The 27,880-nt window shown below is 57.2% G+C and overlaps 1 protein-coding gene across 2 annotated transcripts in view; it reads left to right on the top strand.

Annotated features, from left to right (window-relative positions):
* Positions 1-21,902, top strand: part of PNLDC1 (PARN like, ribonuclease domain containing 1) — a 29,039-nt gene extending 7,137 nt beyond the window's left edge. For both annotated transcript variants that reach the window (XM_029058050.2, XM_029058049.2), the window contains 15 exons: positions 339-462; positions 632-720; positions 2,572-2,672; positions 4,200-4,276; positions 5,057-5,194; positions 6,059-6,128; positions 7,883-7,968; positions 10,892-10,947; positions 12,657-12,721; positions 15,168-15,221; positions 15,372-15,414; positions 16,586-16,685; positions 16,948-17,123; positions 17,242-17,340; positions 21,436-21,902. In XM_029058050.2, the coding sequence (XP_028913883.1) occupies positions 339-462; positions 632-720; positions 2,572-2,672; positions 4,200-4,276; positions 5,057-5,194; positions 6,059-6,128; positions 7,883-7,968; positions 10,892-10,947; positions 12,657-12,721; positions 15,168-15,221; positions 15,372-15,414; positions 16,586-16,685; positions 16,948-17,123; positions 17,242-17,340; positions 21,436-21,505 (1,348 nt within the window). In that variant the 3' untranslated portion in view covers positions 21,506-21,902. The remainder of the gene's footprint in view (positions 1-338; positions 463-631; positions 721-2,571; positions 2,673-4,199; positions 4,277-5,056; positions 5,195-6,058; positions 6,129-7,882; positions 7,969-10,891; positions 10,948-12,656; positions 12,722-15,167; positions 15,222-15,371; positions 15,415-16,585; positions 16,686-16,947; positions 17,124-17,241; positions 17,341-21,435) is intronic.
* Positions 21,903-27,880: the final 5,978 nt, after the last annotated feature.

The raw sequence follows: 27,880 nt of genomic DNA, 5'->3' as shown, positions 1-27,880 counted from the left end.
CGTGCGCTGGGGTAGAAACAGACTCTTGGGTTCGGATGCAGTCTGTGTCCCGCGTCGGGGGGGGGGCGCGGCGTTAAGTTGGTCACGGCGGGGTGAAAGACGCGCGTTCCGAGCCCCACGTGGAACCGAGACCGTTCCCGATCCGGTTCCACCCTCCAGACTGGCAGCTCGTTACGGGCCGGGAGCGGGCCCGCCAAGTGTGTTGTGTCGTACTCTGCCACGTGCTTAGTGGAGTGCTCCGCGCACCGTGAGCGCTCGGTGACTGCCGCTGATGGATGGGTTGATGGAGAAGAGCTTGTTCTTCTCCCGCTTAGGTGACGAGTATTTCATCCTTACAGGTACGAGGCCCATTCGTATAACTTCTTCCTCTTCCCTACCACGTTTGGGATTCTGGACTCTCAGATCTCCTTTCAGGCCTCGAGTATTGAGTTCCTGAATCGCTACGGTTTTGACTACAATAAGGTAAGCGTTCTCTTCCCGTCCTCTGAACCGGTAGAGACCGAAGCGCCGTTTCTCCTTCCCCGAGCCGGCTCGAGCCGCCTGAAGGCCTCAGGCTCCGGCTCGGCCTCGCTGAGCTTAGCTGGGAGAGGCCCGGGAAGGTTTGGGAGTGAAACTCATTTCCCTTTTTCAGTTTCTCAAAAACGGGGTCCCGTATTTAAACGAGGAGCAGGAGGAGAGAATTCAGCAAGCCCTCCTCTCCGGGAACTGGAAGGTTCGGAGGTAAAACTTTGCTTCTCCTCGGGCTTGGGTCCGTCAGAGGGATCGGGTCGGCCCGGCGGCCAGAGCCCGGGCCTGAGAGCCGGAGGACGTGGGTCCTAGACCCGGCCCTGCCGCTTGTCGGCGGTGTGACCTTGGGGAAGTCACTTCACTTCGCTGTGCCTCGGTTCCCTCATCTGTCAAATGGGAGTTAAGATTATGAGCCCCACGTGGGACGGGGACTGTGTCCGAACCGCTCGTATCCACCCCGGTGCTAAGGACAGTGCTCGGCACATGGTAAACACTTACCAGGTACCGTTGTTATTAGTTTTAGGGTCTGTCTCCGTGACCAGAGTGTAAGTTCCTTGAGAGCAGAGCTCATGGGTACTTAGAACGCTCCTATTCTCCTGAGCGCTTAGCACACTGCTCTGCACAGAGTGGGCGCTCGGGAGATTGGACGGGTTCACGGACCCTCGCGGTCGACAGAACCCCAAGGAGGCGTTCGGACCGTAAACTCGCTGCGGACGGGGGATGGGTCCGCCGATTCTGTTGGATCGTACTCTCCTGAGCGCTCATTACGGGTGCCCCGCTCGCAGTAAGAGCTCAGTAAATCCCGAATGATTTCATCTGCAAGCGGGACAGGTAGGAAAATGAGCTCGGAGGATTCAGTAGGTTTGTCTTCAACCTCTGCTTCGACGGATGACCGTGACGCAGACCTGATCCCTGGGTCGAGCCGCGATTTCCGATTGCGTTTTCGTCCCGTCTGATGGTATTCGCTCAGCACCCACTGTGAGTCAGGCACCGGTCGAAATGCCAGCTGAGCGGGTTGGCCGTCCTCCACGTGGGGCTCACGGTCTTAATCCCCATTTTGCCCGTGAGGCAACTGAGTCGCGAGAAGTGACGTGGCTGGGCCGCGGCCACCGGCGACGGCGGCGGGCTCAGGACCCGGGTCCCCTGACTGCGAGGCCCGGGCCCTTTCCACCGAGCCCCGCTGCTCCTCACCCTTGGAAGCGTTGGGGGCGAAGCTCCCAGAAGGGCATTTTAACTGGATTGTTCAACTCCCCTCCCCTCCCTTACCCCACGCCAAGTGTGTTGACTGGCTCCGGTTTCGCTCGCTTCCTCGTGGGAGGGATTCTTCTATTCCCGCACGACCTGGTAATAATAACAACTGTGGTGGTTAAGTGCTTGCCCTGTGCCGGGCCCTGTGCCGAGCGCCGCCGTGGATCCAAGCGTGTTGGGTTGGACCCGATCCCTGTCCCGCGTGGGGCTCACGGTCTCAAGCCCCATTTTACCGATGAGGTGACCACGGCGCGGAGGCGTCCGGTGACTTGCCCGAGGTCACCCGGCGGACGGGGGGGCGGAGCCGGGATCAGAGCCCCGGTCCTTCGGGCTCCCGGCCCCGTGCCCTGGCCCCTAGGCCTCGCTTCCCGACAGCCTGCCCGTTTCGTCTGCTCCCTCGCGGCAGTCGGTCGGGGACGTGGGGGGGGTTTTGTATTCCTTGCGAGGCCGTCCTCTTTTGGCCTCCTGGAGAACCGTGAGGCGGGTCGGGGCCGAGGGCCCCCGCCCGTTGGGACAGACGGGTAAACTGAGTTTCAGAGCGGCCCAGGACCTAGCCCGCGGCTGCCCAGTGACGAGCCGGAGCAGGGGCAGAAATCAAGCCTCTCGTTCGGTATGGAGCCGAATGCTCAGTCCGGCGCCCGACGCGTGGAGAGCGCTCAGCCGACACCGGCTCTTCGGGTCCGTCGCTCTCCCCGTTAGACCTCCGCGCTAAAACCGGGAAGCGTTGGGAAGCCGACGCCTTCCTCTGGCAGGTGGCCTCATTCTCCCGTCCCCTTCTCCTTCTTCCGCCCGCTGCCGCTCCCGCTCGGCTCTCAGAACCGTAGACAGAGACCAGCTGAAGGCGGTGATCGGCGAGGTGACCCGGTGGTTGGCGCTGGCACAGGACGGGGACCGGATGACCCTTCGCGGCGTAACCGGTAGGAAGGGCGGCGCCGCCGCCCGCCCGGCTGCGGGCCCGATCCGTGGGAGTGAGGCCAGCCTGGCCCGGCGGACAGAGCGGGGGCCTGGGAGTCGGAGGACCCGGGTTCCAATCCCGGCTGGGCCGCTGGGCCGTGGCGCGACCCCGGCCAGCCGCTTCGCGGCTCGCTTTCCTCGTCTGGGGATGAAGAATGTGACCAGATTTAACGGCGTGGCACGTCCCCTGAACAGTGCCTTTAGGCGGCCACGGGCGGGGAGCGTGTCCGCTAGTTCTGTCGCGCTTAGTGCGGTGCTCGGCGCATCGGAAGCGCTCGCTAAATGCCAGCGAGCGGTTGACTGATGAGCCTGGTAGTGTGAGTAGAGGGGCCCGGTACGGGACGGCCGAAACAGTCGAAAGGTTCTAACTTCTCCCCCGAGATTGAGACCCGTAGGGCAAGAGACTCAACACGGCCCGTTCCCCGGGTCCACGGCCACGGGAAGGAAACGGGGAATTCAGGGAGGGCCCCTCGCCAGCGAGGCTCGAGGATTCTTTACGTCGTGGCTTCTCCGGTTTCCCACTCTCTACGGTTGTCTGTTGGTCTGTTGGCTTTTAATGGTATTCGGTATGCGCTCCCCGGGTGCCAGGCACCGTTCTAAGCGCCGGGGTAGATACCAACCGATCGGATCGGACCCCCTCCGTGTTGCGCGTGCGGCTCGCAGTCTTTTTTGCTTCTTTATGGTATTTCAGCACCCCCCCCCCCCCCCCCCCCAGACGCCAGGCACCGCGTAAGCTCTGGGACAGATCCCAACTAATCGCTTTCGAATCCGATCTGATTAGCTTGTCAGATTGGGGATACCTTTTAAGCGCCGACTGGGTGCCCGGGGTAGATCCGAGCTCATCGAAGCGGACACGGTCCGTGTCTCGCCGGAGGCTCACGGTCTTGAGTCCCGTTTCGTAGATGAGGAAACCGAGGCCCAGAGAAGCGAAGCGACTTGTCCGGGGTCACGCAGCCGACGCGCGGGCAAAGCCCGGATAAGAACCCGGGTCCTCCGACTCCCCGGCCCGGGCCGTTTCCGCTACGCCACCCCGCTTCTCTGTCTCCTTTCCTTCCTTCTCTCCCGGCCCACCCCCTACCCACCCCAACTCCCTCCCGGATCCCGGTTGGATTTGCTCCGAGTTGTCCTCTGGGCTTTTTGGTCCAAGGGCCTGACGGTCAGCAAGGGGGCGCCTCCCCTTCGGATCCGTTTCTGCCGGAGCGGCTCTGGCCCCCCCCCTCCCCTCCGAGCCTCGACGGAGACGGGAAGCAGGGTTCCTGTGCGGAACGTGTCTGCCAACCCTCTTGGGTCGGACGCCCCCAAACGCTTAGTACGGCGCCGGGCACACGGCGCCCAGTAAGTGCGAATGAGCGACGGATCGGCCCGGTTTACCCCGCGATGGGGGTGGGACCGTACGTCCAGCCACTCACCGTTTAAGCTGGGAATGAGCAGCTTCCATCCCGAGCTTGCCCGCCGGGCTCTCCGTCTCCTTCCTTTCCTCCTCACCTCAGGGTTCCAGGTCTTCAACATCCAGCTGGTGCTGAGGCAGGCCCTCCCTGATGTTTGGACGTTCCCGAAAGACCGGGAGGTGAGTCGGGAATGCCCGTCCTCCTGGGTTAGGATGAGCCGGATTCCCCCCGGGGCCGGCTCTCCGACGCCTTTCCACCCGGCTTTTCGGGGCAGATCTCCACAGCGCAAGGCGGGGGGTGTGAGGTGCGTCTTTGTTTTTGCGGATTTGGTGCAGTACCCGCTGTTGGTTCATTCGGTAGCGTTCATTGAGCGCCTGCTGCGCGCGGAGCACTGTACCAGGCGCTTGGAATGTACGGATCGGTAACAGGCGGAGCCGGTCCCTGCCCTTGGACGGCCTTACAGCCTAGTCGGCGCACCTACTGTGGGCCGGGCGCTCTCCTGAGTGCTGGAATAGATGCAGGCTCGTCGGGTTGGACGTGATCCGTGTCCCACCACGAGACCCGCGCTCTTTTTTGACGGTGCTCGTTAAGCGCGTCCCACGTGCCGGGCACTCCGCTGAGCGCTAGGGCGGGGACGAGCTCATCGGGCCGGACACGGTCCGTGTCCCCCGTGGGGCTCACGGGCCCGATCTCCACCCGACAGATAAGGTAACCGAGGCCCGGAGAAGCGAAGCGACTCTCCCCAGGTCGCCCGACCGAAGGGCGACGGAGGCGGGGTTAGAACCCGGGTCCTTCCGACTGCCGGGCCCCGTCTCCGTCCTCCAGGTTACGCGGATTCTCGTACTTCCCGGGGGAGAGCGGGCCAGAGCCCCACCCTCGAAGCCTCCCCGGTTGCTTGCTTATATCGCCTCCCTTTCCCCCGGGTGCCGGGGGACCCGGCCATCTCGCCCTCCTTTCAGATAGTGGTTCAGAAAGTGAGCCGGGAGCATCGCTGGTGCCTGGAAAACTCTCCTCAGGATCCCTGCCGAAAGGAGTCGATCCTCCTCTCTGCGAGGGGCTTCTCCGTCCTTTTCCGGATGCTCGCGGAAGCCCGAAAGGTAGAGAGACGGTCCTCCCCCCCCCCCCCCCCGTCCCCCGCCGCCCGTCGCTCTTTGGACTTTAGCCCTCGCGGCTGCAGCCGGCCGACGGGCGGAGAACCGCCCGAGGTGGCCTCAGCTGCCCCCCGTCAGCGCCGGGGCTGGGGCGGGGGGCGTCCCCCCTCTGATAGCCCCGTTAGACGTTTTGTCGCTTGGCTCGTAAAGCGTCTCCGGGCCGGCTCCTGAGTGGAAAAAAACAACAGCCCGGTATTCCGGGAGGGCCCCCCCGCGTGTCCGTCTTCGATTCCGGTTCTGGCGGACAGATCCACGTCCCGTCTTCAGGTGTCCTCTCTCTGCCCCGCGCCTTCTACTGTCCCGCCGTGCCCTTTCGAATATAAAAATGATAATAACTGTGGTGCTTGTCAAGCGCTTGCTGTGCGCCGGGCACTGTGTCACGTGCCGGGTTGGACTCAGGTGGGCTGCCCCACGTGGGGCTCGCGGCCTCGGTCCCCGTTTTGCAGACGAGGGAGCCGAGGCACCGGGACTCGCCCGGGGTCACGGCCGGGATGGGAACCCAGGTCCTCGCTCCCACCCTTGCCCCAGGCCACGCTGCTCCTCCGCTGTGGCTTCCAGTCCCCGGTGGGAAGTGCGGGGAGGGGAGAAGTGCCGAGATCAGCGGGTGTATGGGGTCGCAGAGGGGTCGGGCAGGTGCTTTATCTCCTCGGGAGCACCCGGCCGTACCGCCGACGGGGAGAAGAAACAGTCGCGTTACTGGTGGGGCGCCCCGTGCGTCGTGCAGAGGTGGTGTGGTGTGTGATGCCGTTCTCCCCTCTCCCTGCCCCACCGTTCCGGGTCCCTCGTGCGTCTGAACCGCGCTCCTGCTAGCCTCTGGTGGGCCACAACATGCTGATGGATCTCCTGTTCCTTCACGAGAAGTTCTACAGACCCCTTCCAGGTAGGAAGTCTTCCTTCCCTCCTCCCGTCCCGGCGGGGAGGTGTCCGGCGCCGGACTCGGCTCTTGGGAGAGGACAGTGCCGGCAGAGTTGGTGGACACGGCCCCTGCCCGCAGCGAGCTGGCGGTCTGTTTCTTCGTTCACCGGTATCTGTCGAGCGCTGACTGTGCGCCCAGGCGCTGTACCGAGCGTTCGGGAGAGTGCGGTAATCGTAATGCTGGTGTCTGTTAAGCGCTTACCATGTGCCGAGCACTGTTGTGAGCGCCGCGGGGAGAGGCAGGGTCATCAGGTTGGCCCACGTGGGGCTCACGGTTTTCACCCCCGTTTTACAGATGGGGTAACTGAGGCCCAGAGAAGTGAAGTGACTCGCCCACGGTCCCACAGCTGACAAGGGGCAGAGCTGGGATTCGAACCCGTGCCCCCTGACTCCCGAGCTCTTTCCACCCAGCCGCGCTGCTTCTCCGCAGTAGAACAGTGGACAGATAGATAGATAGATTCCCTGCCCCCGGTGAGCTTGCAGTCCATCTGTTCATTCAGTGGCATTTACCGAGCGCCGACTGCGCGCGAAGCGCCGTGCCGAGCGCTTGGGAGAGGACAGTAGAACAGTGAACGGCTAGATTCCCTGCCCCCGGTGAGCTTGCAGTCCATCTGTTCATTCCTTGGTATTTACCGAGCGCCGACTGTGCGTAGAGCGCCGCGCAGAGCGCTTGGGAGAGGACAGTAGAACAGTGAACGATGCCCTGGCCACGGTGAGCTTGCAGTCCGTTCATTCATTCCGTGGTATTTATTGAGCGCCGACTGTGTGCAGAGCACTGTACTGAGCGCTTGGTACAATAGAACAAGACCGCCCACAGCGAGCTCATAGTCTAGAGGGGGAGGTGGGCATTAATGTGAACAGATAAATAAATCACCAACACGTCCTTAACGCTACAGGGGAGGTGGACGTTCGTGGGGATCCGGAATCCGGTCCCTAAGTGCTGTGGGATTGAGGGCGAGGCAGCTATCGAGTGCCCGTTAGTGAGCGCCCAGTAGATGCCACCGAGGATGATGATCCTGTCACGACGGAGGAAAGGAAGCCAAATGAGCGTGCGTTCCCTTTCTGCCAATCCCTTGAATGGGGCCTCCCGCCCCACGCCGTTTTCCGGAAGCACTCCTGGACAGAACTGTGATCTATTTCGATGTTTCCCGTTTCCTCATCTAGACTAGCCGCTCCTTTTTCCTGGTATTTGTTAAGCGCTTTTCCACGTGCCAGGCACTGTCCCAACTCTAGGGTGGTTGGAAGCTAATCAGGGTGGACCCAGTCCCTGACCCACGTGGGGTTCACCCTCCTAGTCCTCATTTTACAGATGAGGGAACCGAGGCGCTGAAAAGTGATCTGGCCGAGGCCCCGCGGCAGACGGGTGGCGGAGCCGGGATCGGAACCCAGATCCTCCTGACTCGCAGGCCCGTGCTCTTCCCACGCGGCCACGCCGCCTCGCCGCTCCTCCTTGAGGGCGGGGGGACGCGTCCCCCCGACGCGAAGTGAGCTCTCCCGAGCGCTCGCTATCGTGTCCTGCGCCCGTTAAGTGCTCAAGAAGTACCGTTGATTGACTGATGGATCCAGGTCTCTGCTCCTCCTCCTCCTCCTCTCCCCGGTACGGGAGAGGCCTCGGTAGGCTACTGCGTCTCTTCCTCTGGGATGTCGACAGCAGGGAGCCGGCCTGCCTTCGGCTTTGAATGCCCCGCTCATTTCTGGCCATTCCGGCTTTTCCCTTAGAGAGCTACGAGCAGTTTAAACAGAACGTCCACGGCCTGTTTCCGGTCCTCGTAGACACCAAGAACGTGACCAACGCCATCTGGAAGGTGAGTGACGCAGATCACTTCGGAGAAGGAATTTTCCCCTTGGCTAGACTGGCATTCCGCCCGTTTCCTGACTTGCCTCGGCCGCCCTGCTTCGGGGAGGGGGAAGCCTACACGCTGTAGCTTGGTCCAGATGAGTTGATTAACTAGCTAGGGCATCCTTGAAGTACTTCGTCTCCGTCGAGCACCACGAACCCCGGGATAGCCGGACGACATTCAGGGCAACGGAGAAGCAGCACGGCCTAGCGGATGGAGCACGGACCCGGGAGCCGGAAGGATCTGGGTTCTAATCCCGGCTTCACCACGCACTGCTCTGTGCCTCGGGTCCCTCGTCTCTGGAACGGGCATTAAGACGGTGAGCCCACGTGGGACAGGGACCGTGTCCAACCTCATTAGCTTGTACTCAGCTAATTTCTATTAAGCCTGTAGTAAGCCCTTAACAAATATCATTTAAAAAAACCCCAAACACCCCGCGCCTGTGCCTCCCAGGCCCCGCAGTCTAAGAGGGAGAGCGATCGGTTTCCCCTCATCGCCATATACTCCCCGAGTTCCCCTGCTCTGTGGTGAGCCAGCTTCGTTAAGTCGTTAGGTTTTTTAGGGCAGAGACTCTCGCCTTCAGGGCTTTGTGCCTTGCCCGATCTGTTCGGCGTCCCGGAGGCGTCTTCTGGATAAATCTACCAGATGCATCCCTCTAGCCTGTGCGCTCGCCGTGGACAGGGACGCGTCTCCCAACCCTGCCGTAGCGTACTCTCCCACGTGCTTAGGACAGGGCGCCGCACCCGGTAAGCGCTTAATAAATGCAAGTGACTGATGGACGTGTAGAATCTACTCTCGGACCCCCTGTCGATCCCCATTCGTGGATTAGGAGAGAAGGCTGGGAGGGGCTTCGTGGCACAGTTGTGGCATTTAGTCAACGTTTCCTCAATGCCAAGCGCTGTACTAAGCGCCGGGGAGAGAGACGGGACGATCAGGTCCCCCGTGGATCTGCCGGTCTAAGTAAGAGAGAGAAGAGGAAGGGGAAGCGGCGTGGCTCAGTGGAAGGAGCCCGGGCCTCGGAGTCAGAGGTCGTGGGTTCGACTCCCGGCTCTGCCGCCTGTCAGCTGGGTGACGGCGGGCGAGTCACTTCGCTTCTCTGGGCCTCAGTTACCTCAACTGGAAAATGGGGATTAACCGTGAGCCTCGCGTGGGACGACCCGATGGCCCCGTATCTACCCCAGCGCTTAGAACAGCGCTCTGCACGTAGTAAGCGCTTAACAGATAGCAACATCATTAAGAGACGTTGGACCCCCATCTTGCAGATGAGGGGAACGGAAGCCCGGAGAGCTGACCTGCCCGAAGCCACCGCCGGCAAGGGGCGTAACCCCCAGTAGAGAAGCGGCGGCGGCCTAGTGAACGGAGCGCGGTCCCGGGAGTCGGAAGGATCCGGATTCCCGAGTCACTTGACGTTTCTGTGCCGCAGTCACCTCGTCTGTAAAGATGGGGACGAAGGCTGTGAGCCCCATGTGGGATGGGGACTCTGATTGGCTTATATCCACCCCGGCGCGCAGAACAGTGCCTGGCACAGAGCAAAACAAAAAACGGGCAAGGAGGAGAGACCCTCCCCCTCCCCACCTCACGTTTCTCCGTGCGGCTCCCCGCCCCCCCCGACTCCACTGGCCACGGTCTTTCGACTGCGTTAGGAACGAAAGCCTCCCTACTCTTCTCCTACGGCCCAGCCTGCCCGCTTGACTCCTCTAAATACCACCCTGTTCGCTGTACCTCAGTCTCATCTATCCGGCCGCCGACCTCCTGCCCACCTCCTGCCTCTGGCCTGGAACGCCCTCCCTCTGCGTATGCGACAGACTGTCAGTCTCCCCCGGAGCCCTCAAAGCCGTAATCTCCTCCAAGAGGCCCTCCCCGACTAAGCCCATTCCCTTCTGCGTCACCCCGACGGGCTCTTTCTGTTCCTCCCTCCCAGCCCCACGGCGCTTGAGTTGGTATCTGCGGTTTATTAGTTTATGCTAACGCCTGTCTCCCCGTCTAGGGCGTGAGCTCGCGGGCAAGGATCGTGCTGGTTTATTGATGTCTCGCCCTCTTCCAGGCGCTTAGTACGGCGCCGTGCCCGCGGGCGGCACTCCGTGAATACGAGCGACAACTAATTCCAACTCGGAGAGGAGGGTGTGGGGGGCGTCGGGAGCGGGAGGGCGGCGTGCCTCCTGCTGAGCCCGGCAGCCGGGATGGGGAAACGGTCCTCTCGGGAATATAACACGTTCCCAATCAGTCGGTGGTATCTAAAATAATTGTAATGATGATCATGGTATTCGTGAAGGGCTTGCTGTGTGCCAGGCACTATACCGAGAGCTGAGGTAGGTACAAGTTGATGGGGTTGGACGGAGTCCGTGTCCCACGCGGGGCCCACAGTCCTCCTCCCCATTTTCCGGATGGAGTGACCGAGGCACAGAGAATCGAAAGGGCTCGCGGATGAGTGGCGGAGCTGGGATTAGAACCCGGGTCCTCCGACTCCCAAGCCCCCGTGCTCTTTCCACTTGGCCACGCTGCTTCTCTATTTATCCAACGCCTACTGTGGGCCGAGCGCCGTTCTCATCGCTCGGAAGGATTCAGTACGACGGAGTCGGTGCATAGGTTCCCTGCCCGTAGGAGCTTAGAGTCCCGCGGGCGAGACGGACGTGAATGTTAATAAATAAATTAGGGGTACGGACGCGAGTGCTGTGGGACTGAGGGTGGGGTGACTGGCAGGTGCCTGAAGGGTACAAGTCTAAGCGATAAAGAAGGGAGGGGGAAAAAGGGAAAAGAAGCTGAATCGGGGAAGGCCTCTTGGAGGAGATGTATTTGCAGACCCGCCCAGCCCACGCCGCTGCCCTTCACGCGGCTTTCCGGAAACTCACCTCGGCTGGCCCGTCTCTTGTTGGTTCTTTTTTCCCCACAGGAGCTGAACTTTCCTCGAGCTTCAAATCTGTTCGACGCTTATGAAATCCTGAGCAGGTGAGCAGTGCCCTGAGGACAGAGACGTACGTACACTTGGCCACAGTCTAGCCCGATCAGTCGGACAGTCTTATTTGTTGCGCGCCTGTCGTACGCGGAGCACTGTAGAAAGTGCTTGGGGAGAGTACAGTTTACGGGTCCATAGGCAAGTTCCCTGCCCACAAGGAAGGGCAGTCCGGAGGGGCCCGATATAAGCAGCACGGCCCGGTGGGAAGAACACAGGCCTCAGAGGCAAGAAGACCCGAGTTCTAATCCTAGCTCCACCACTTCTCTCCTGTGTGACCTCGGGGAAGTCACGTAACTTCTCTGGGCCTCGGTCTTCTCACCTGTAGAAATGGGGATTAAATGCCCGTTCTTTTAGGTTTTGAGCCCTGTGTGGGATAGGGTCAGGGTCCAACCTGATCGTCTTGGGTCCTCCCCCAGCGTTTATCACAGTGTCTGGCCCATAGAGACGCTCAACAGGCACGGCAGACGTTACGGTGGCAACTGTGGGGATGGTTAGTGCTTCAGGGCCGGGTTGCAGATTTCCTGACATCCCGACCCGGGGGCTTTCTGGGGACACATCTCTGGGATTAAACATCTAGCCGTCTCTCCGGGCCTGCGGGGTTTAAGTCAGAAGAAACCTTTTTATGGTATTTGTCAAGCACTTCCTATGTGCCAGGCGCTGTGGCGGATACAAGATAACCACAGTGGATACGGTCCAAGCCCCACATGGGGCTCACCGTCTTCATCCCCGCCGTACGGCTGAGGTAACCGAGGCACAGGGAAGCCAAGTGACTTGTCCAAGATCACACGGCAGAAGGGTGGCGGAGCCGGGACCGGAGCTCACGTCGGCCCACTCAGGACGCCAGGCTCCTGGGCGGCGGGCTCCAAGCCACGTCTCTAACCGTGGCCAGAGCACTCCGGCTCATTCCCCAGGGTCGTTCCTCAGAGCATCGTACTTGCCGGTAGTTGGGAGTAGTGAGCGGTCGCTCTTGAGGGTCAACCGAGGGGGCTGGTGGATTGCAGTTAGGTCAGTTCTCTGCACGCCGTAAGCGCTCGGTAAATACCCCGGGTTGATCGCTCGACTGTTTCGCGTCCCTTGGCTGAGTCCCGTGGGGGTCAGTGTTAAGCTGGAGCAGAGCGCGGGAGAAATGGCTGCATGGGATTTGTGAAGGTCCCTTTGGCTCCAGTGGGCGGGAGATATCCCGGAAGGAGTGAGCCCGAGGGGAGGAAGAGTCTAACGCTCACCTTCTCGGTCCACCTCCATCTCGTCTGACTTGCCGCCAGATCTATCACGCACGTCCTGCCTCTGGTCTGGAGTGTCCTCCCTCCTGGAATCTGACAGACGCCTCCCCGCTTCAAAGCCTTGTGGAAGGCACGTCTCCGCCGGGAGGCCTTCCCTGACCAAGCCCCCCTTTCCTCCTCTCCGACTCTCTTCTGCCCTGCTTCCTTTATTCGTCCCCCGGCCCCGCCCCACGGCACTTAGATCCAAACCTGTAGTTGCATTTATTCATATTAACGTCTCTCCCTTCCCCTAGACCGTAAGCTCGTTGCGGGCGGGGGATGCGTCCCTTATACTGTCGTGTTAGCCTCTCCCGAGAGCTCAGTAGAGTGCTCCGCACACAGTGAGCGCTCCATAAACGTGATCGAGTCTTGGAAAGGTTTCCCCACCTCGGCAGGGTGGGTGCGGGGACGCCAAAAGCTGACCTTCCCCCTCTTCGCCACAGCGACTTGAATCCCACCAACGGCTCCGGCCCGGAAATCACCCACGCCAGCGAGTGCCTCAAGTACGGTACGTTTCCGATACGGGAAGCCGGCATTCGGGACAACCCCAGGGACCTGGGGGGGGGGGGGGGCGGGATGGATCCGAGCTGCCCCTCGACGGTCGACCGTCGGGCCCGCCCGCCCATTTGGGCCTCTGGAAGGATGGGTTGGGAGCTGTGTGAGGGCCAGGATCGAGCGCGTCGTGGGGAGGGATTGTGTCTTTTTATTATGCGGCACTCTGCCAAGCGCTCAGTACGGTGCTCTGCACACGGTAAGCGTTCAGTAAATACGAGTGAGTGAATAAAGCGTCTGCTTTTGCCCTTCTCGAGCGCTCAGCACAGGGCTCTGCACACAAGAAGCACTCCGTAAATACCATTGGTAGGTAAGGGAGGCTCCCTCAGGAATGCATATCCAAGTTGAGTGGATTCTGGCAGATCTTCCTGCCCTTGCGGCCTCTTCCGGAGAACGTAAAGCGGGGCGATTTGGTGAATTACCGGCTCCTTAGTAGCTCCCAAGCGGGGTGGCAAACGGGAGGCAGTGTAGCCTAGCGGGAGGAGCATGGGAGGAGGAGTCAGGAGACTTGGGTTCCAAGCCCAGCTCTGTCATCAGACTGCTGGGTGGCACCCTCTTTGGGCCTCAGTTGACTCGTCGGCAAAATGGGGATCATTCATTCATTCACTCAGTGGTATTTATTGAGCGCTTACTCTGTGCAGAGCACTGTACTGAGCGCTCGGAACGGACAAATGGGTAACGGATAGAGACAGTCCCCGCCCCATGACGGCCTCACAGGCTAAACGGGGGGGATAGACAGCAAAGCAAAACGGAACCAAACAGAAACAAGACGACATCGTCAAGATAAATAGAATCAAGGAGATATACACCCCATTAGCAAAATAGGGTAATTAACCTATACAAACGAGCACAGCGCTAGGGGGAGGGGAAGGGGGAAGAGCAGAAGGTAGAGGGGAGGGGGAGCAGAGGGAAAGGGGGCCTCAGTCTGGGAAGGCCTCCTGGAGGAGGTGAGCTCTCAGTAGGGCTCTGAAGAGGGGAAGAGAGGGAGTTTGCGGACGGGAGGAGGGAGGGCGTTCCGGGACAGCGGTAGGACGTGGGCCAGGGGTCGAGGGCGAGAGAGGCGAGAACGAGGCACCGTGAGGAGGTGAGTGGCACGGGAGCGGAGTGCACGGGGTGGGCAGTAGAAAGAGAGAAGGGAGGTGAGATAGGAAGGGGGAAGGTGATGGAGAGCTTTGAAGCCAAGAGGAGTTTTTGTTTGGTGCGAAGCTTAACGGGCAACCACTGGAGGGTTTTGAGGAGGGGAGTGACATGCCCAGAGCGTTTCTGTTAGGAAGATGAGCCGGGCAGCGCAAGGAAGAATAGACTGGAGCGGGGAGAGACGGGAGGAAGGGAGATCCGAGAGGAGTCTGACGCACTAATCCAGTGGCGATATTCTGAGAGCCTGTACCAGCACGATAGCCGTTTGGATGGAGAGGAAAGGGTGGATCTTGGCGATATCGTAAAGGTGAGACCGGCAGGCGTCGGTGACGGGTTGGCCGTGTGGGGCGAGTGAGAGAGCTGAGTCAAGGATGATATGAAGGTTGCGGGCCTGGGGGACGCGAAGGATGGTCGTGCCGTCCACGGTGACGGGGAAGTCGGGGAGGGGTCGGGGTTTGGAAGGGAAGATGAGGAGCTCGGTTTTAGGCACGTTGAGTTCTAGGTGGCGGGCAGACATCCAGGTAGAGACGTCCCGGAGGCAGGAGGAGATGGGAGCCTGGAGGGAGGGGGAGAGGACCGGGGAGGAGACGTCGATTTGGGTGTCATCTGCTTAGAGGTGATAGTTGAAGCCATGGGAGCGAGTGAGTTCACCCAGGGAGGGAGTAATAAATAGTACCCGCCACTCAGGGATGTGGTGAAGGTGAAGCGAGATAATCTGACGAGAGCTTAGTGTTAATAACGGTTGTTCTTAAGTGTGTACCGTGGGTGTCCAGCCCTTAGTTCAGAGCTCTGCGCTGAGAGCTTTGGGAAAACAAAGGAGTGTTGTTTTGTTGAAGGGGAGAATATTTAAAACGGAGTGGGAGGGATCTTTTATATATATATACACATACATATATATAAGTTTATGCACACACACGCATATAGTATTTGTTAGACACTTACTATGTTCCAGGCACTCTACAAAGCACTGAGGTAGATCCAGGCTAGTCAGGTTGAACACAGTCCCTGTCCCACCTGAGGCTCACTGTCTTTATCCCAGTTTCACAGCTGAGGTAACTGAGGCCCAGAGAAGTGATGCGACTTGCCCAGAGTCACCCAGCAGACGGTTGGTGGTGCCGGGATGAGAACCCAGATCCTTCCGATTCCCAGGCCCAGGTTCTACCCGTTAGACCAAGTTGGGATTGAGAAAGGGAAAGAACTCCTTCTGATCCGCGGGCAGTTAACGCTGACCTTCTGTTAAAAAAACAAGTTTGTTGCTTTTTCAGTGGATTCCAAGTATCCCCACGAAGCGGCGTACGACGCCTTTCTTTGTGGCTCAGGTAAACGTAAAACTTGGGGTCCTAGCAAGCTCCAGTCCGCAAGTGCTTTCCCTCCCGCCCGGGGACTTTGTTCATGTCAAGGGGATGGTGGGAGGGGGGGCAGTTTTTCCCCTCTGCCTTTTCCAGCTCACGCTCGGTTTCTTCTTTCAGTCTGTCTGAAGGTGGCTCACTTGCTGCTCCACAGAGAAGCAGGGTGAGTGCTTCCTCCCTCTCCGTCCACCCACACGGTAACGAGAAAGCAGAGCATCTCCAGGAACGACCGCGCTGACTCTGCCTCTGCTTTCTCCAACATACCGCCTTCCCCAAGCTCGTTAATTACCCTAGCGATAGTCTCGTCTCGAAGCGTGTGGGTTCCGGTCGGTCTTCAAGCCGGTTCCCATGAGACTCCCTCTTCCTACCTCTTTTATTCATTTCCTTCCCCCTCCTCCTCGTGACGGGATGTGTGTGTGTGTGTGTGTGTGTGCGTAACGGAGTGTAGAAAGTTGCCGTCTGGAAGGGGAAGGGGTTGGCGTCGGGGCGATAGCGTGCCCGAATGTTGGATCAGCGGCGGTCATTCATTCAGCCAGTCCTATTTATTGAGCACTTACTGGGTCACAACATTGTACAAAGTGCTCGGGAGAGTACAATTTAATAATAAACAATTTCCTTGCCCACGGTGCGGGCGCACACACGCTCCCTCCCCCCGCCCGTCCCCTTCCGTGAAGTTGATTGGGAACGGACAGTGCCAAGGAGTCTGGTACCCCGCAGAGCCTGAGTTAATCAGATCCGGGGGGCGGGGGGCGGAGTGTCAGGAAGTCAGCAGTGCTAGCCTTACTAGATGGATCTGGAGAGGCCGACAGATGGTGACTCTCCCCCTCTTCAGAGCCTTACTGAAGGCACATCTCCTCCAAGAAGCCTTCCCTAAGCCCTCCTTCCCTTTTCACCCACTCCCTTCTGTATCATCCTGACTTGCTGTCTTTAATCGTCCCCCGCGCCGCAGCCCCACAGCACTCACGTATCCCCATCTGTACTTTATTTCTGTTAAAGGTCGTCTCCCCTTCTAAACTATAACCTCGCTGTGGGTAGGGTATGTGTCTGTTCTGTCGTTGGAGTGTACTCTCCCCAGCGCTTAGTAGGGTGCTCCGCACACGGTAAGCACTCGATAAATACGACTGACTGACTGACAGGCCTTTCACGCCGCGGCTGCCAACGTCCTGTTTCCTAAGCGCACCCGGGGGCGTTTCTTGAACGGGAGAAGAGCCATCTTGTTCTCTAGAATCACCAGCCGTCGACCCGTCCGGTTCTGCCGTCGCAGCTGCCGGGAGCCGGATAATTAGTCCTGATATCTGGGGCGATGTCTGTCTTCCTAATATCTCTCCATTTAGGAGCGAGGCGAGGCCCGAGCCCTCTTTCCCCACGTATCTTGAAGTGCTGACTCCCTACCTGAATCAGGTGAATCTCATCCGAGGTGGCGTCTCCAAAATTGTGAGTAGGTGGGACCGGCTTCCCCTTTTCCCTCGGGGGGGGGGGGGGGGGGGGGGGGCCCGGCTGGAGATGTCAACTGGCCCGGTGGGAGGTTTGAAGGCGATCTCCGTGGGACCAGGGGAAGCGATTCTATTTGTAAAAACACTCATCCGTCCTGGGGTCCCTGGCGGCGTCTTGCCGGGCAACTGCCTGGTGGCATCGATTCGGGCCCGTGAGCCTGCCTGCTCTGTCGTCGTTCCCCCCCCCCCCGCCCCCGTATCAGAATTTCCCCGGGCCGGATGGCCCCGGCAACCGGCCGCCCGTCCTGATCGTCAAAGTCCGGAGGTGGCCCGGGGTGGACGAAGAGCAGATCTACCACGAGTTCAAGGACTGCTGCGTGTTCGACGTCCGCAGGCTCGGCCGAGACCAGTTCCTTCTGATGACCAACAAGTTCAAGAAGTAGGCGGCCCCGGCTCCCATCTTCCCCCCCCCCCCCCCCCCCGCCGGAGGGACCGGGGATCCCTGCGGCCGGGCTCTCACGCCCAGTCTCACGAAAGGAACCTGTCGTCCTCTCCAGCGTGGGGATCGTCTTGAGGGACTACAGGAGTCACCCCGATCTGCAGGTGGCCCTGTACCGATACTGGAGGCATTCACCACTCGTCAACTGCACGCTCCAGTGAGTGAAGCGAGCACGTGGCTGGGCGCGGCGCTTCTTCTCCCTCTTTTTGGTGGCACTGGTGGAGCACCTACCCTGTGTCCAATGCCGTTCTAAGCAGCAGGGTAGGAACGATTTGATCAGATCAGGCGCAGTCCCCGTCCCGCGTGGGGCTCGCGGGAGGAGGGACTAGGAGGGAGAAAAGTGATTGAATCCCCATTTTACAGTCGAGGGAACTGAGGCACGGGGAAGTTGAGTTGTTGGCCCCAGGTCATTCAGCAAGCAAGTGGCAGACCAGAACCCACCTTCTCTGACTGCTAGGCCCGTGCTCTTTCCATTAGGCCATGCTGTTTCTCCGCTACGACTGTCGTCTAGTACTGTGGTATTTTGCGAAGTTACTTGCTATGTGCCGATCACCGTACCAGGCGCTGGGGCAGGGAAAAGATAATCAGGTCAGACCGTTCCTCTTCCTCCTGGGGCTCACGGCCTAAGTGGGAAGAAGATTCATTCATTCAGTAGTATTTACTGAGCGCTTACTATGTGCAGAGCACTGTACTGAGCTCTCGGAATGGACAGATGGGTAAAAGATAGAGACGGTCCCTGCCCTCTGACGGGCTCACGGTCTAATCGGGGGAGACGGACGGACGAGAACAGTAGCGATAAGTAGAATCAAGGGGATGAAGAAGACAGGTATTGAATCCGCAGATGAGGAAATTGAGACACTGGGAAGTCAAGTACCTCACCCGAGATCACACGGCAGGCAAGAGGCGGAGCTAAGATTATTGTTAATAGCAATTATTAATAGTAACAACAATGATGATAGTCCTATTTCAGCGCATAGTGCCAAGCACTGAACCGTGCCCTGGGAGAGAGACAAGATGATAAGGGCCCACGTGGGGCTTGCAGTCTAAGGGGTATCGAATGCCCATTTTGCGGGTGAAAGAAACTGAGGCCCGGAGGAGCGTAGGCACTCGCCCAAGGTCACCCAGCAGCCAAGTGGCAGAGCCCGGGATTAGAACCCTGGTCTTTCAGTCTAATCCCCCCATTTAGACTGCGAGCCCGTCAGTGGGCGGGGATTGTCTCTGTCGGTTGCCGAATGGTACGTTCCAAGCGCTTAGTACAGTGTGCTGCGCACATAGTAAGCGCTCACTAAATACCATCGAATGAATGAATGAATGAAGCCTGGTCCTCTGATTCCCAGGCCCTGGCTCTCTCAGGGATGAGGTAGGCACACTCCTCCGTCTAGACGCCTTGTTTCCTCTTCCCCAGCGTTCCTGAGGTACTTTTGTACCTGTCTGGAGGCCGTGACGCTCTTTTCGTTTGAGTCTCTGTACGTGCAAGGTCTGAGGGATATGTGAGCTGTCCTCGGCTCACCCTCCCGGGGCAACAGTCCAGCGAACAAGCAGCCGACAGCCATTCCCTGGGGGAAAGAGCCCCAAACTGGAAGTCACTCTGATCCCGGATCCCCCACGTGCCTGCTTGGGTGATCCTGGGCAGGTCACTTAACTTCTCCGGGCGTCGGTTTCCTCATCTGCGAAACGGGGATCGAAGAAATGCCCCTTCTCCCTCTCCCGTAGCCCCGTGGAGGATGGGGACTAGGTCTTTTCTCATTGCATTGTCTCTATCCCAGTGGTTAGGACAGCACTAAATGCTCAACGAAAGCCACAGTCGTAACTGGGCTTGCTTTTCGTTCATCCATTCCATCGTACTGAGTACTCCCTGTGCGCGAAGCACTGTACCGAGCTCTTCGGAGAGTAAAATGTTACAAGAAACAGTTAGGCTCCCTGCTCGTCACAAGCTCACATTCTACACGGGGAGATGGACATTAATATACATAAATATCTACATAAATAAATGACAGATAAGTACATGTGGGCCGTGGAGAGGGGAGGGAGGATGAATGAAGGGAGCAAGTCAAGGCGACTCAAGAGGGAGGGAGGAAAGGAGCGGAGGGCTTAGAGAAGGCTTCTTGGAGGAGGTGTGCCTTCGATAAGCCTTTGAAGTGGGGCAGAGCAATCATCTGCCCGATACGAGTAGGGAGGGCATTCCGGGCCAGAGGTGGGCCGTGGGCGAGAGGTCGGCGCGCGAGACACGAGGTGGAGGTACGGTGAGAAGATGAGAATTAGAGGAATGAAGGGTGCCGGCTGGGTTGTAGTTAGGAGAGAAGCGAGGTGAGGGAGGAGAGAGTAGGAGGAGAGGATTAAATACGTCGAAGCCAACGGTGAGGGGTTTTTGCTGGATGCGGAGGTGGATGGGTAACCGCTGGAGTTTCTCGCGGAGCGGCCAAACGTGGTCCCGGTGTTTTCGAAGGAAAATGATCCGGGCAGCAGAATGGACTGTGGCTTGGAGTGGGGGATAAACAGGAGGCGGGGAGGTCAGCGGGGAAGCTCGGACGGTAATCCAGGCGGGATAGGGTAAGTGCTGGCATTTAATCCGGTAGCAGTTTGGATGGAGAGGAAAGGGCCTTCGAAGGCACTTGGTGCAGAGAAAGATGGGACCCGAACGATCCGCAGTTTAGGGAAATCAAAGTGAAAGGAAGGAGCGTCCCGTGATGAAGTTCTTCATGCCGAGCCGCAGCTAAAGGCACAAAAGTGGGATCGGAACCTCATTTTTACCGGCTCTTAATACACTATTAATGGGCATTGTTAAGCAGTCGTTACGTGCAAGACCTCTGTTGAGGCTGTGTGACCGTGGGTAAGTCACTTAACTTCTCTGTGCCTCGGTTACCTCATCTGTAAAATGGGGATTAAGACTGTGAGCCCCACGTGGGACAACCTGATTCCCTCGTGTCTACCCCAGCGCTTAGAACAGTGCTCTGCACATAGTAAGCGCTTAACGAATACCAACATTATTAGTATTATCATGCAAGCGAGGCAGGTCGGACCCGATCCCTGTCCCCCAGGGGGCTCTCGGTCTCTTAGCGAGTCATCAGGAGCTGCATCATTCATTATCTGAGTGAGCTATTAGTAATAATAATGATAGTAACTGTGGTATTCGTTAAACAGTTACAGTGTCCTAGGCACTGTACTAAGTGCCGGGGTGGATACAAGCAAGTAGAGTCGGACACGGTCCCTTGCCCCCCGTGGGGCTCACAGTCTCGATCGCGATTTTACAGGTGAGGTAACGGAGGCACAGAGAAGTGAAAGTACCTCGCAGACACGGCAGGCAGGTGGCGGAACGGGGATTAGAACCCACGACCTTCCGACTCCCGGGCCCGTGCTCGGTCCACTCCACCATGCTTCTCCTCTGCCCCTCGCGATCTCCCACTGTTAAGGTCCTGAATTTAGGGCGTTTCCGCCTGTCCGCCTGTCGTGGGCGGAGGTCACGTCTACCAACTCTGTAGGATGTGCTCTCCCAAGCCCTTAGTAGAGCGCTCTGCACAGAGGGAGCGCTCAGTAAATGCCATTGGTGGATCTGGACTGGTACACGTGAGGCTCTGTAGCATGAGTAGAAGCAGCGTGGCGCAGAGGAAAGAGGCCAGGCTTGGGAGTCAGAGGTCATAGGTTGGAATCCCGGCTCCGCCACTTGTCCGCTGTGTGACTGTGGGCAAGTCACTTCACTTCTCTGGGCCTCAGTTCCCTCATCTGTAAAATGGGGATCAGCTGGGAGCCTCACGTGGGACAACCTGATGACCCTGCATCTATCCCAACGCTTAGAACAGTGCTCTGCACATAGTAAGCGCTTCTTAACAAAGGCCAACATTATTACGAGTGGGGCTGCAAAGTCTTCCGAAGGTGCTGGCTTCCTCTGTCTTTCATTCAGTCGTATTTATTGAGCGCTTACTGTGTGCAGAGCACTGTACTAAGCACCTGGAATGTACAGTTCGGCAACAGATGGAGACGATGCCTGCCGAACAGTGGGCTCACGGTCTAAACGGGGGAGACAGACAACAAAACACGTACTTTTGGTATCCCGAGACTCTGTTCATGGTCTTTGCCGTTTCCTTACCCTTGTCTTTGCTTTTGCCTCCCGTTCTTGCCCCCGAAGCGGCTTTTTGGGCCGTTCAGCTCGGAGTAGCGTCAACCAGTCAGTCGGTGGTATTTATTGAGCGCTTACTAGGTGCGGATAAGTGCCTGGGAGAGCACCATAGAGTGACTTCCCCTCCCTTCCTTGCAGGATTTGCGGGATTGTCACCGCTTGGGCCCTTGTTGCCTTTATCCTGGGAAGATCTCCACGGGCGTGCTAGTGCCACGGGTTTTGGAAGATTTCTCTCTCTCCCTCGGTTCTGTCCAAGAAGGCCATCTTCCGTTTTTGGAATGGCCCGCTGCGCTCGGACAAGCTTGAACAGTGGGAGAACACGTTGGACCGAACGTCTTCGCCAAGGTGGAAGAAAGGAAGGAAAGTACCGGCCCGCTGTCTTCTGTTCCCTGGCCCCACCTCCTTAATTCCCGTAACTTTCTTTTGCACTGTTATGCAAGTGTAGTGCTGCGTTGGTAGCGGCTCGTGTGTGCTACACGACCGTCGAGATGGCCGACGTGTGATTTCCGTCGTTGAGAGGAGATGAAGAAAAGCTAGAGGGCAGTGCGGGTTGGGTTTTGTTAAAGCTTTTCCTAAACAGATTTAATAAAGTTACTCTGGTCAGAGTGGTGTTTCGGGGTCATTTTAAAAACACGTCGAAAAAACACAGCTCGGCTCGTCGTATGCAGGCAACGTGTCTGTTTACTGTTGTACCGTACTCTCCCGAGTGCTCGGTACAGTGTTCTGCACACGGTAAGGGCTCAGTAAATGCGACCGAACGAGAACGAGTCAGCGAATGGACTTGTGGTTCCACTGACTTTATGTCAGTGTTTCTGACATTTAAAGACGGTAGAAAACGTTCACGAGATAGGATGCCTACTTCAAGCCTGGAACTCTTCAGGGGCCCTCCAAAGAGATATATTTAGTTTTGCTCTAACCTAGACTCCCACCATGCCATCTGTCCGTCAATCAGAGAAGTAGAGTGAACTCAGAGAATCTTACCTGGAGCAAGTGAGCGTAGAAGAAGAATATTCTTATTACGTGCAGAACACCTTACTAAGCACCTGGAAAGGTCAGGGCTTAGTACGGTGCTTGGCACATAGTAAATGCTTGACAAATACCATTATTATGGTATTATTAATTAATTACAGTAGTACAGAAATCGCAGGACATGTTCCCTGCCCACAGGAAGCTCACTTCCTCTTTTCTCTGAAGTCTGTGGACCGTTCTCTTCTGGTCTGGATCTGGAATTAAGCATCGGAGCAGCGCGACCTAGAAGAAATAACACGGAGTCAGAGGATCTGGGTTCGAGTCCCTGCTGGGTGACCAGGGGCGAGTCAGCGAACTTGCCTGTGCCGCAGTTCCCTCACCTACAAAATGGGGATTCAATACCCGTTTTCCCTCCGACTTCCTCTCCGTACCCCATGTGGGGCCTGATGATCTCGTATCTACTCTTGTATCTCGTATCGTGTATCTGATTATCTTGTTTCTACTCCAGCACTTAGTACAGTACCTGTGACGTATCGGAAGTGCTTAACAGCGACCACAATTGCTATTCCAGCCCTTAGAACGGTCCTTTACACGTAGAGAGCGCTTAACAAATGCCGTGGTTATTAGACTGCCAACTGTCCAGCAATAGTCCCGCTTGGAAGTGGAGGCACCCAGCTTTCCAGATGGGGGGCAAGGAATGCGTCTACCAGCTCTTTGGTATCGTTCTCTCCGAAACGCATAATACGCCGCTCTGCACTCAGTAAGCGCTCAATAAATACCATTGATTAATTGGAGAGAGACCTGTCCCACGTTTTCCACGTGCACCAGTGAAAGACTAGAGCAATCGTAGTTGTGTCCCAGAGGGGTGCTGGAGCACAGAGGCTTGAAGGCAGGTCGACGAAACCCGAGGACCTTGGCCGGCGGGCAGCCTTAAAATGAAAAGTCGATCCGTACTCCGGAGCGGCCGGCGGTTCGTGATAGTTCCGGAGAGGATTCCCTTTGATTTCTGCATTGGATCTTCCCTCCATCTCGTCTGTCTCGCTGCTGACCCTTCACCCTCATCCTGCCTCTGATCTGGAACGCCCTCCCTCTTCATATCCGACAGACGACGACCCTCGCGGCCTTCAGAGCCTTATTGAAGGCCCATCTCCTCCCCAAGGCCCTCCCCTGACTAAGCCCTCGTTTCCTCTTCTCCCACTCCCTTCTCTGTCGCCCCGACTTACTCTCTCTATTCGTCCTCCCTCCCGGCCCCATGGCACTTATGCACGTAGCTGTAATTTTATTTACATTAATCTCCATCTCCCCCTCTAGACTGTAAGCTCGTTGTGGGTAGGGAATGTTTCTGTTAGAGTGTACTCTCCCAAGCACTTATACAGTGCTCTGCACCTAGTAAATGTTCAATAAATACAAGTGACTGACCGACCGACTGAATTTACTCCAGTTAAACCCACTTTGGAGAGAAAGAATATTCTTTTTCTATGCTCACTTGCTCCAGGGAAGTACCGCAGAACCGGTTACTCTGAATAGCTACTCGCTGGTGTCCAGGGAAGAAGAACCTGCAACGTTCTGAGGCCAAACTCCCCCGATCTGAGTTTTATCTCTGTGGTTGGGAGAAGATCTGGCCGAAGACTAGGAAGTTTAGAAAAGGCCTTCACGTGTCATGTAGATAAAAACAAATGACCAAACCACAGTTGAAGTTTGATATTCATCCAGATGAGGGAAATTGTAGCACAGTGGACTGTTAAAATTATGGTTTTTAAGTAGTAGTAGTAGTATTACTTTGTGCAGAGCACTGTAATGAGCTCTGGGAGAAAATACCGAGGGGGCAGTTAAACGCGGCCCTTGTACCACATGGGGCTCACAGATTTACTCCCCAGTTGATAGATGAGGAAACCGAGGTACAGAGAGGTGAAGTGACTTGCCCAAGCAGCAGCACACAGCAGACAAGGGGCAGAGCTGAGATTAGAACCCCAGACTATAAAAAGGTTCCACAGCAAGATCGTGGTAAGACTGGTACCAGCCCAGAGCCCGGGCCCGCTGACTTCCACGCCCCCAAACCCTTTCCGCTGGACCCAGCTGCCTTTCCGCAGTAAACATTGCAAAAGAGGGTGGTTTAATTTTCTGTGTCTACTTTGGACCTTCCTAGTCAAATACAAACCGCAGGTGGTGAGCTCCCAACCGTGGGTTTGGGTGGGCTTGGGGAGACGGGACCTGATTAAGAAGCCGTTCGACAGCGAGGCAGTTAAAGATGGTTCCGTGTGCATTCATGCATTTGCCTCTTACCCGGTTTCTGCTATAACTGTTATCTCATTACGTTGTACTCTCCCAAGTGCTTAGTCCCACGATTGGCACCTCAGCGCGAAATACCATCGACCGATTGATTTCTGGCTGTTTTTTGTTTGCCTTTTGGCAAAGTCTCTGCTTGAGGAGGGCAAACTCCTGCCGTCCCTCTGCAAGATTGCGTTCTCTCCCGTTGCACCGTGTTTTAAAATTGGCTGTTGTTAACAGGCCGTGAGTCAAAACCCACCGTGGGAGCTGGGGGGGACCCCGTATCCTCGTGACGGGAAGCTCGCTGTGGGCAGGGAATGTGTCTGCTGATTCTGTTGTGTTGTCCTCCCCCAAGCACTTATTACGGTGCTCTGGCCGTAGTAGTAAGTGCTCAGTAAATACCACTGACTGATTTATTAATTAACTGAGCATCCACCACGTGCCAAGCGATGTGCCGAGCACTTGGGAGGGGCAGAAGAATTAGAAGACATGCTTCAAGCCCTCGAGGAGTTTACAATCTAGGGGGATTACCAGGTGATTTGCTTACGTTCCCCCCCGCCAGCGCTTAGTACAGTGCTCGGAGCCTAGTAAGCGCTTAACGTATCTTTGTTGTCTTACGCTGTGGAGTCGTGTCCGACCCAGGGCGACGTCACAGACCCGTCTCTCCCGGAACGCCCCACTTCCATCTGCAATCGTTCTGGTCGTGGATCCGTAGAGTTTTTTTGGTAAAAATCCGGCAGTGGTTTACCATTGCCGCCCTCCACGCAGTTAACCTGAGTCTCCGCCCTCGACTCTCTCCGGTGCCGCTGCTGCCCAGCACAGGTGAGTTTTGACTGGTAGGAGATTGCCTTCCGCTCACTAGCCACTGCCCAAGCTAGGAATGGAATGGACAGGCCTCTGCCTCACTCTCCCTCCTGCAGTTGTGACTGGTAGAGGACTGGGAACTCTCCAGGTGTGACCCCGAGAGGGGGCTGAAATGCCACGGGTATTATTATTATCGTCAGTCCTTGACACACGGTGAGTACTTAACAAATACCATTGGGAAACCAACTCTTAACCGTCCTTACTCCATTTGTTTTCAGGCTCCATTTCTGGCTTGTTTTCCTAAATCGGGCTTCAGCCACATCCCGTGGTCAGTTGACACTTGATTGGATCCCGTGGGAACACCTTGCCCACCAAGGACTGTAACTAGCTCCCTCTCGTTCATTCGTTCATTCGATAGTATTTATTGAGCGCTTACTATGTGCAGAGCATTGGACCAAGCGCTTGGAATGGACAGATCGGCAACAGATAGATACAGTCCCTGCCCTCTGACGGGCTTACGGTCTATAATCGGGGGAGACGGACGGACGAGCACGATAGCAGTAGATAGAATCAAGGGGATGAACATCTCATTAAAACAGCAGCAAATAAATAGAATCAAGGCGATGTACGTTTCATTAACAAAACGAAATAAAATAAATCGGGTAATGACCTACCTCCCACCTCCCGGTGATGAGGTCGAGCCCGCTTTCGGGGCATCGGAGCCCGCCTGTCCTCACCCACACAGATCTGTGTTAGTACTGCCATAATGACCATGGTATTTGTTAAGCGCTTACTGTGTGCCGAGCACTGTTCTAAGAAACCCCTTGTGCTGTGTTGCTGCGACTCGATCCTCTAGCTGCAGCAGACGTCACCGTCATCGTCATCATTTTTAATCTTCCAGGCACCGCACAGCAGGGCCGTCCTAGTGCTCTCCTTCCGACGGGGCGGCTTCCACGCCGGTCTCCTCCTGAGACGCGCCGACCCCGTCGGAGTCACGGTGGCTTCCCGTGCCGTGAATGGAAGCCAGTCACCAGGGCCTCGGAGACCTCCCCCTCCTCTCCAGATCGGAGCAGCTCGGTCACGGGGCAAGTAATTCTGTCCATCTTCCCCTGCCCGGCCTCCCTGGATCTTCCAGTGGACTGAAGCGGTGTGGCCTAGTGGAAGGGGCCCAGGTGTGGGAGTCAGACCACTTGCCTCCTACGTGACCTCGGGAAAGTCACTTAACACGTGCTACTCTCCCAAGGGCTTAGTACGGTACCTAAGCGCTCGCTCAGTGCCGTCGGTTGATTCTCTGTGGCTCAGTTTCCTCGTCGTTACAATGGGGATGTGATACCCGTTCTCCCTCCGACTTGGGCTGTGAACCTCACCTGGGGCAGAGACTGCGTCCGGCACGATTATATTAGGGCAGTGCTTGATACATAGTAAGCGCTTCATAAGTACCACGCTGATTATCACCTCCCTACCCGTGTCTCACCAGGCCCACCATGGCAGGGTCTAGCCATCAGTGGTATTTACTGAGCGCTTACCACGTGCGTAGCATTGTACTAGGCACTCGGGAGGGTACAACAGGACAGAGTTGATAGACAGAGTCCCTACCCACCAGGAGCTTACCGTCCGGAGGGACCTTACGGTCTTGACTGTGAGGTCGTTATTGGCAGGGAACGTGTCCACTAATTCTGTCGTTTTGAACTCTCCCGAGTGCTTAGTACAGTTCCGTGCACGTGGTAAGCGCTCAATCAAGGCCCTTAATGAAAGCGATGATGACGACGGTGGAGACTCCAAGTCTAGGTTTCTTCGCAGCAACTTTTCGGCATCCCTGGAAGGGGCAGCTCGCCAGGAGTGAAACCTGCTCCAGCCCTGCCAGACTCCAGTCGACTCTGCTGGCTTCCCTCCTCTCCTCCCCCCACCCCGCCTCAAACCCCCTTCTCCCCACCCCTCACCGAAGAGGGGAATCTTCTCAGCCCCCGAAATAGCCAACCTATTTGCAGCTTCCCTGCTGCAGTTTTATTTTTACGGCCACTCGATGTATTTTCTCTAAGTAGAAATCATTTTCTACCGCAAGTGAAGCGCCCAGCCCATCTGTAACTGTCTCTGCCTCCCTATTCCTGCCGATTAGTCACAGAACCCATTGGCTTCTCCCGCCGCCCACTCGATTCAAGCGAAGGCCCTTCCTTTTCCCAGCGTCCTCGATAGTTGCCCGTTATGGATCCCCTACTTCTTCCCCTTCCATGGCCTCTCCCGTCTTTCTCTCCCTCCTACTCCCCCTTGTCCTCCTCTTTCTCCTCCTCGTCCATCGCATTCCTGCTCTTTCATCTCTTAGACATACGGCACGAGGCACTAGCCAGTTGCTCCTGCCAGTATGGACAGACTTTTCCATTCCACCAAGAGCCAGGAAAGCAGACTGGTAAAGCTCCCGGTTCTGTTGACTTAAATAATGACGTTAAAAGGCTTTCTCCCATTTGGAACTCGCCCCCCGCCCCCCCCCCCCCGGCCGACATACGAAGAAGGATCTTGCCGAAATCTGAATTCTCCCTGTTTCCTC

Source organism: Ornithorhynchus anatinus, chromosome 2, assembly GCF_004115215.2.
Source record: "Ornithorhynchus anatinus isolate Pmale09 chromosome 2, mOrnAna1.pri.v4, whole genome shotgun sequence".
NCBI classification, from domain to species: domain Eukaryota; kingdom Metazoa; phylum Chordata; class Mammalia; order Monotremata; family Ornithorhynchidae; genus Ornithorhynchus; species Ornithorhynchus anatinus.
The sequence above is the reverse complement of the archived record's forward strand: the minus strand, read 5'-3'. Positions and strand labels throughout refer to the sequence as shown.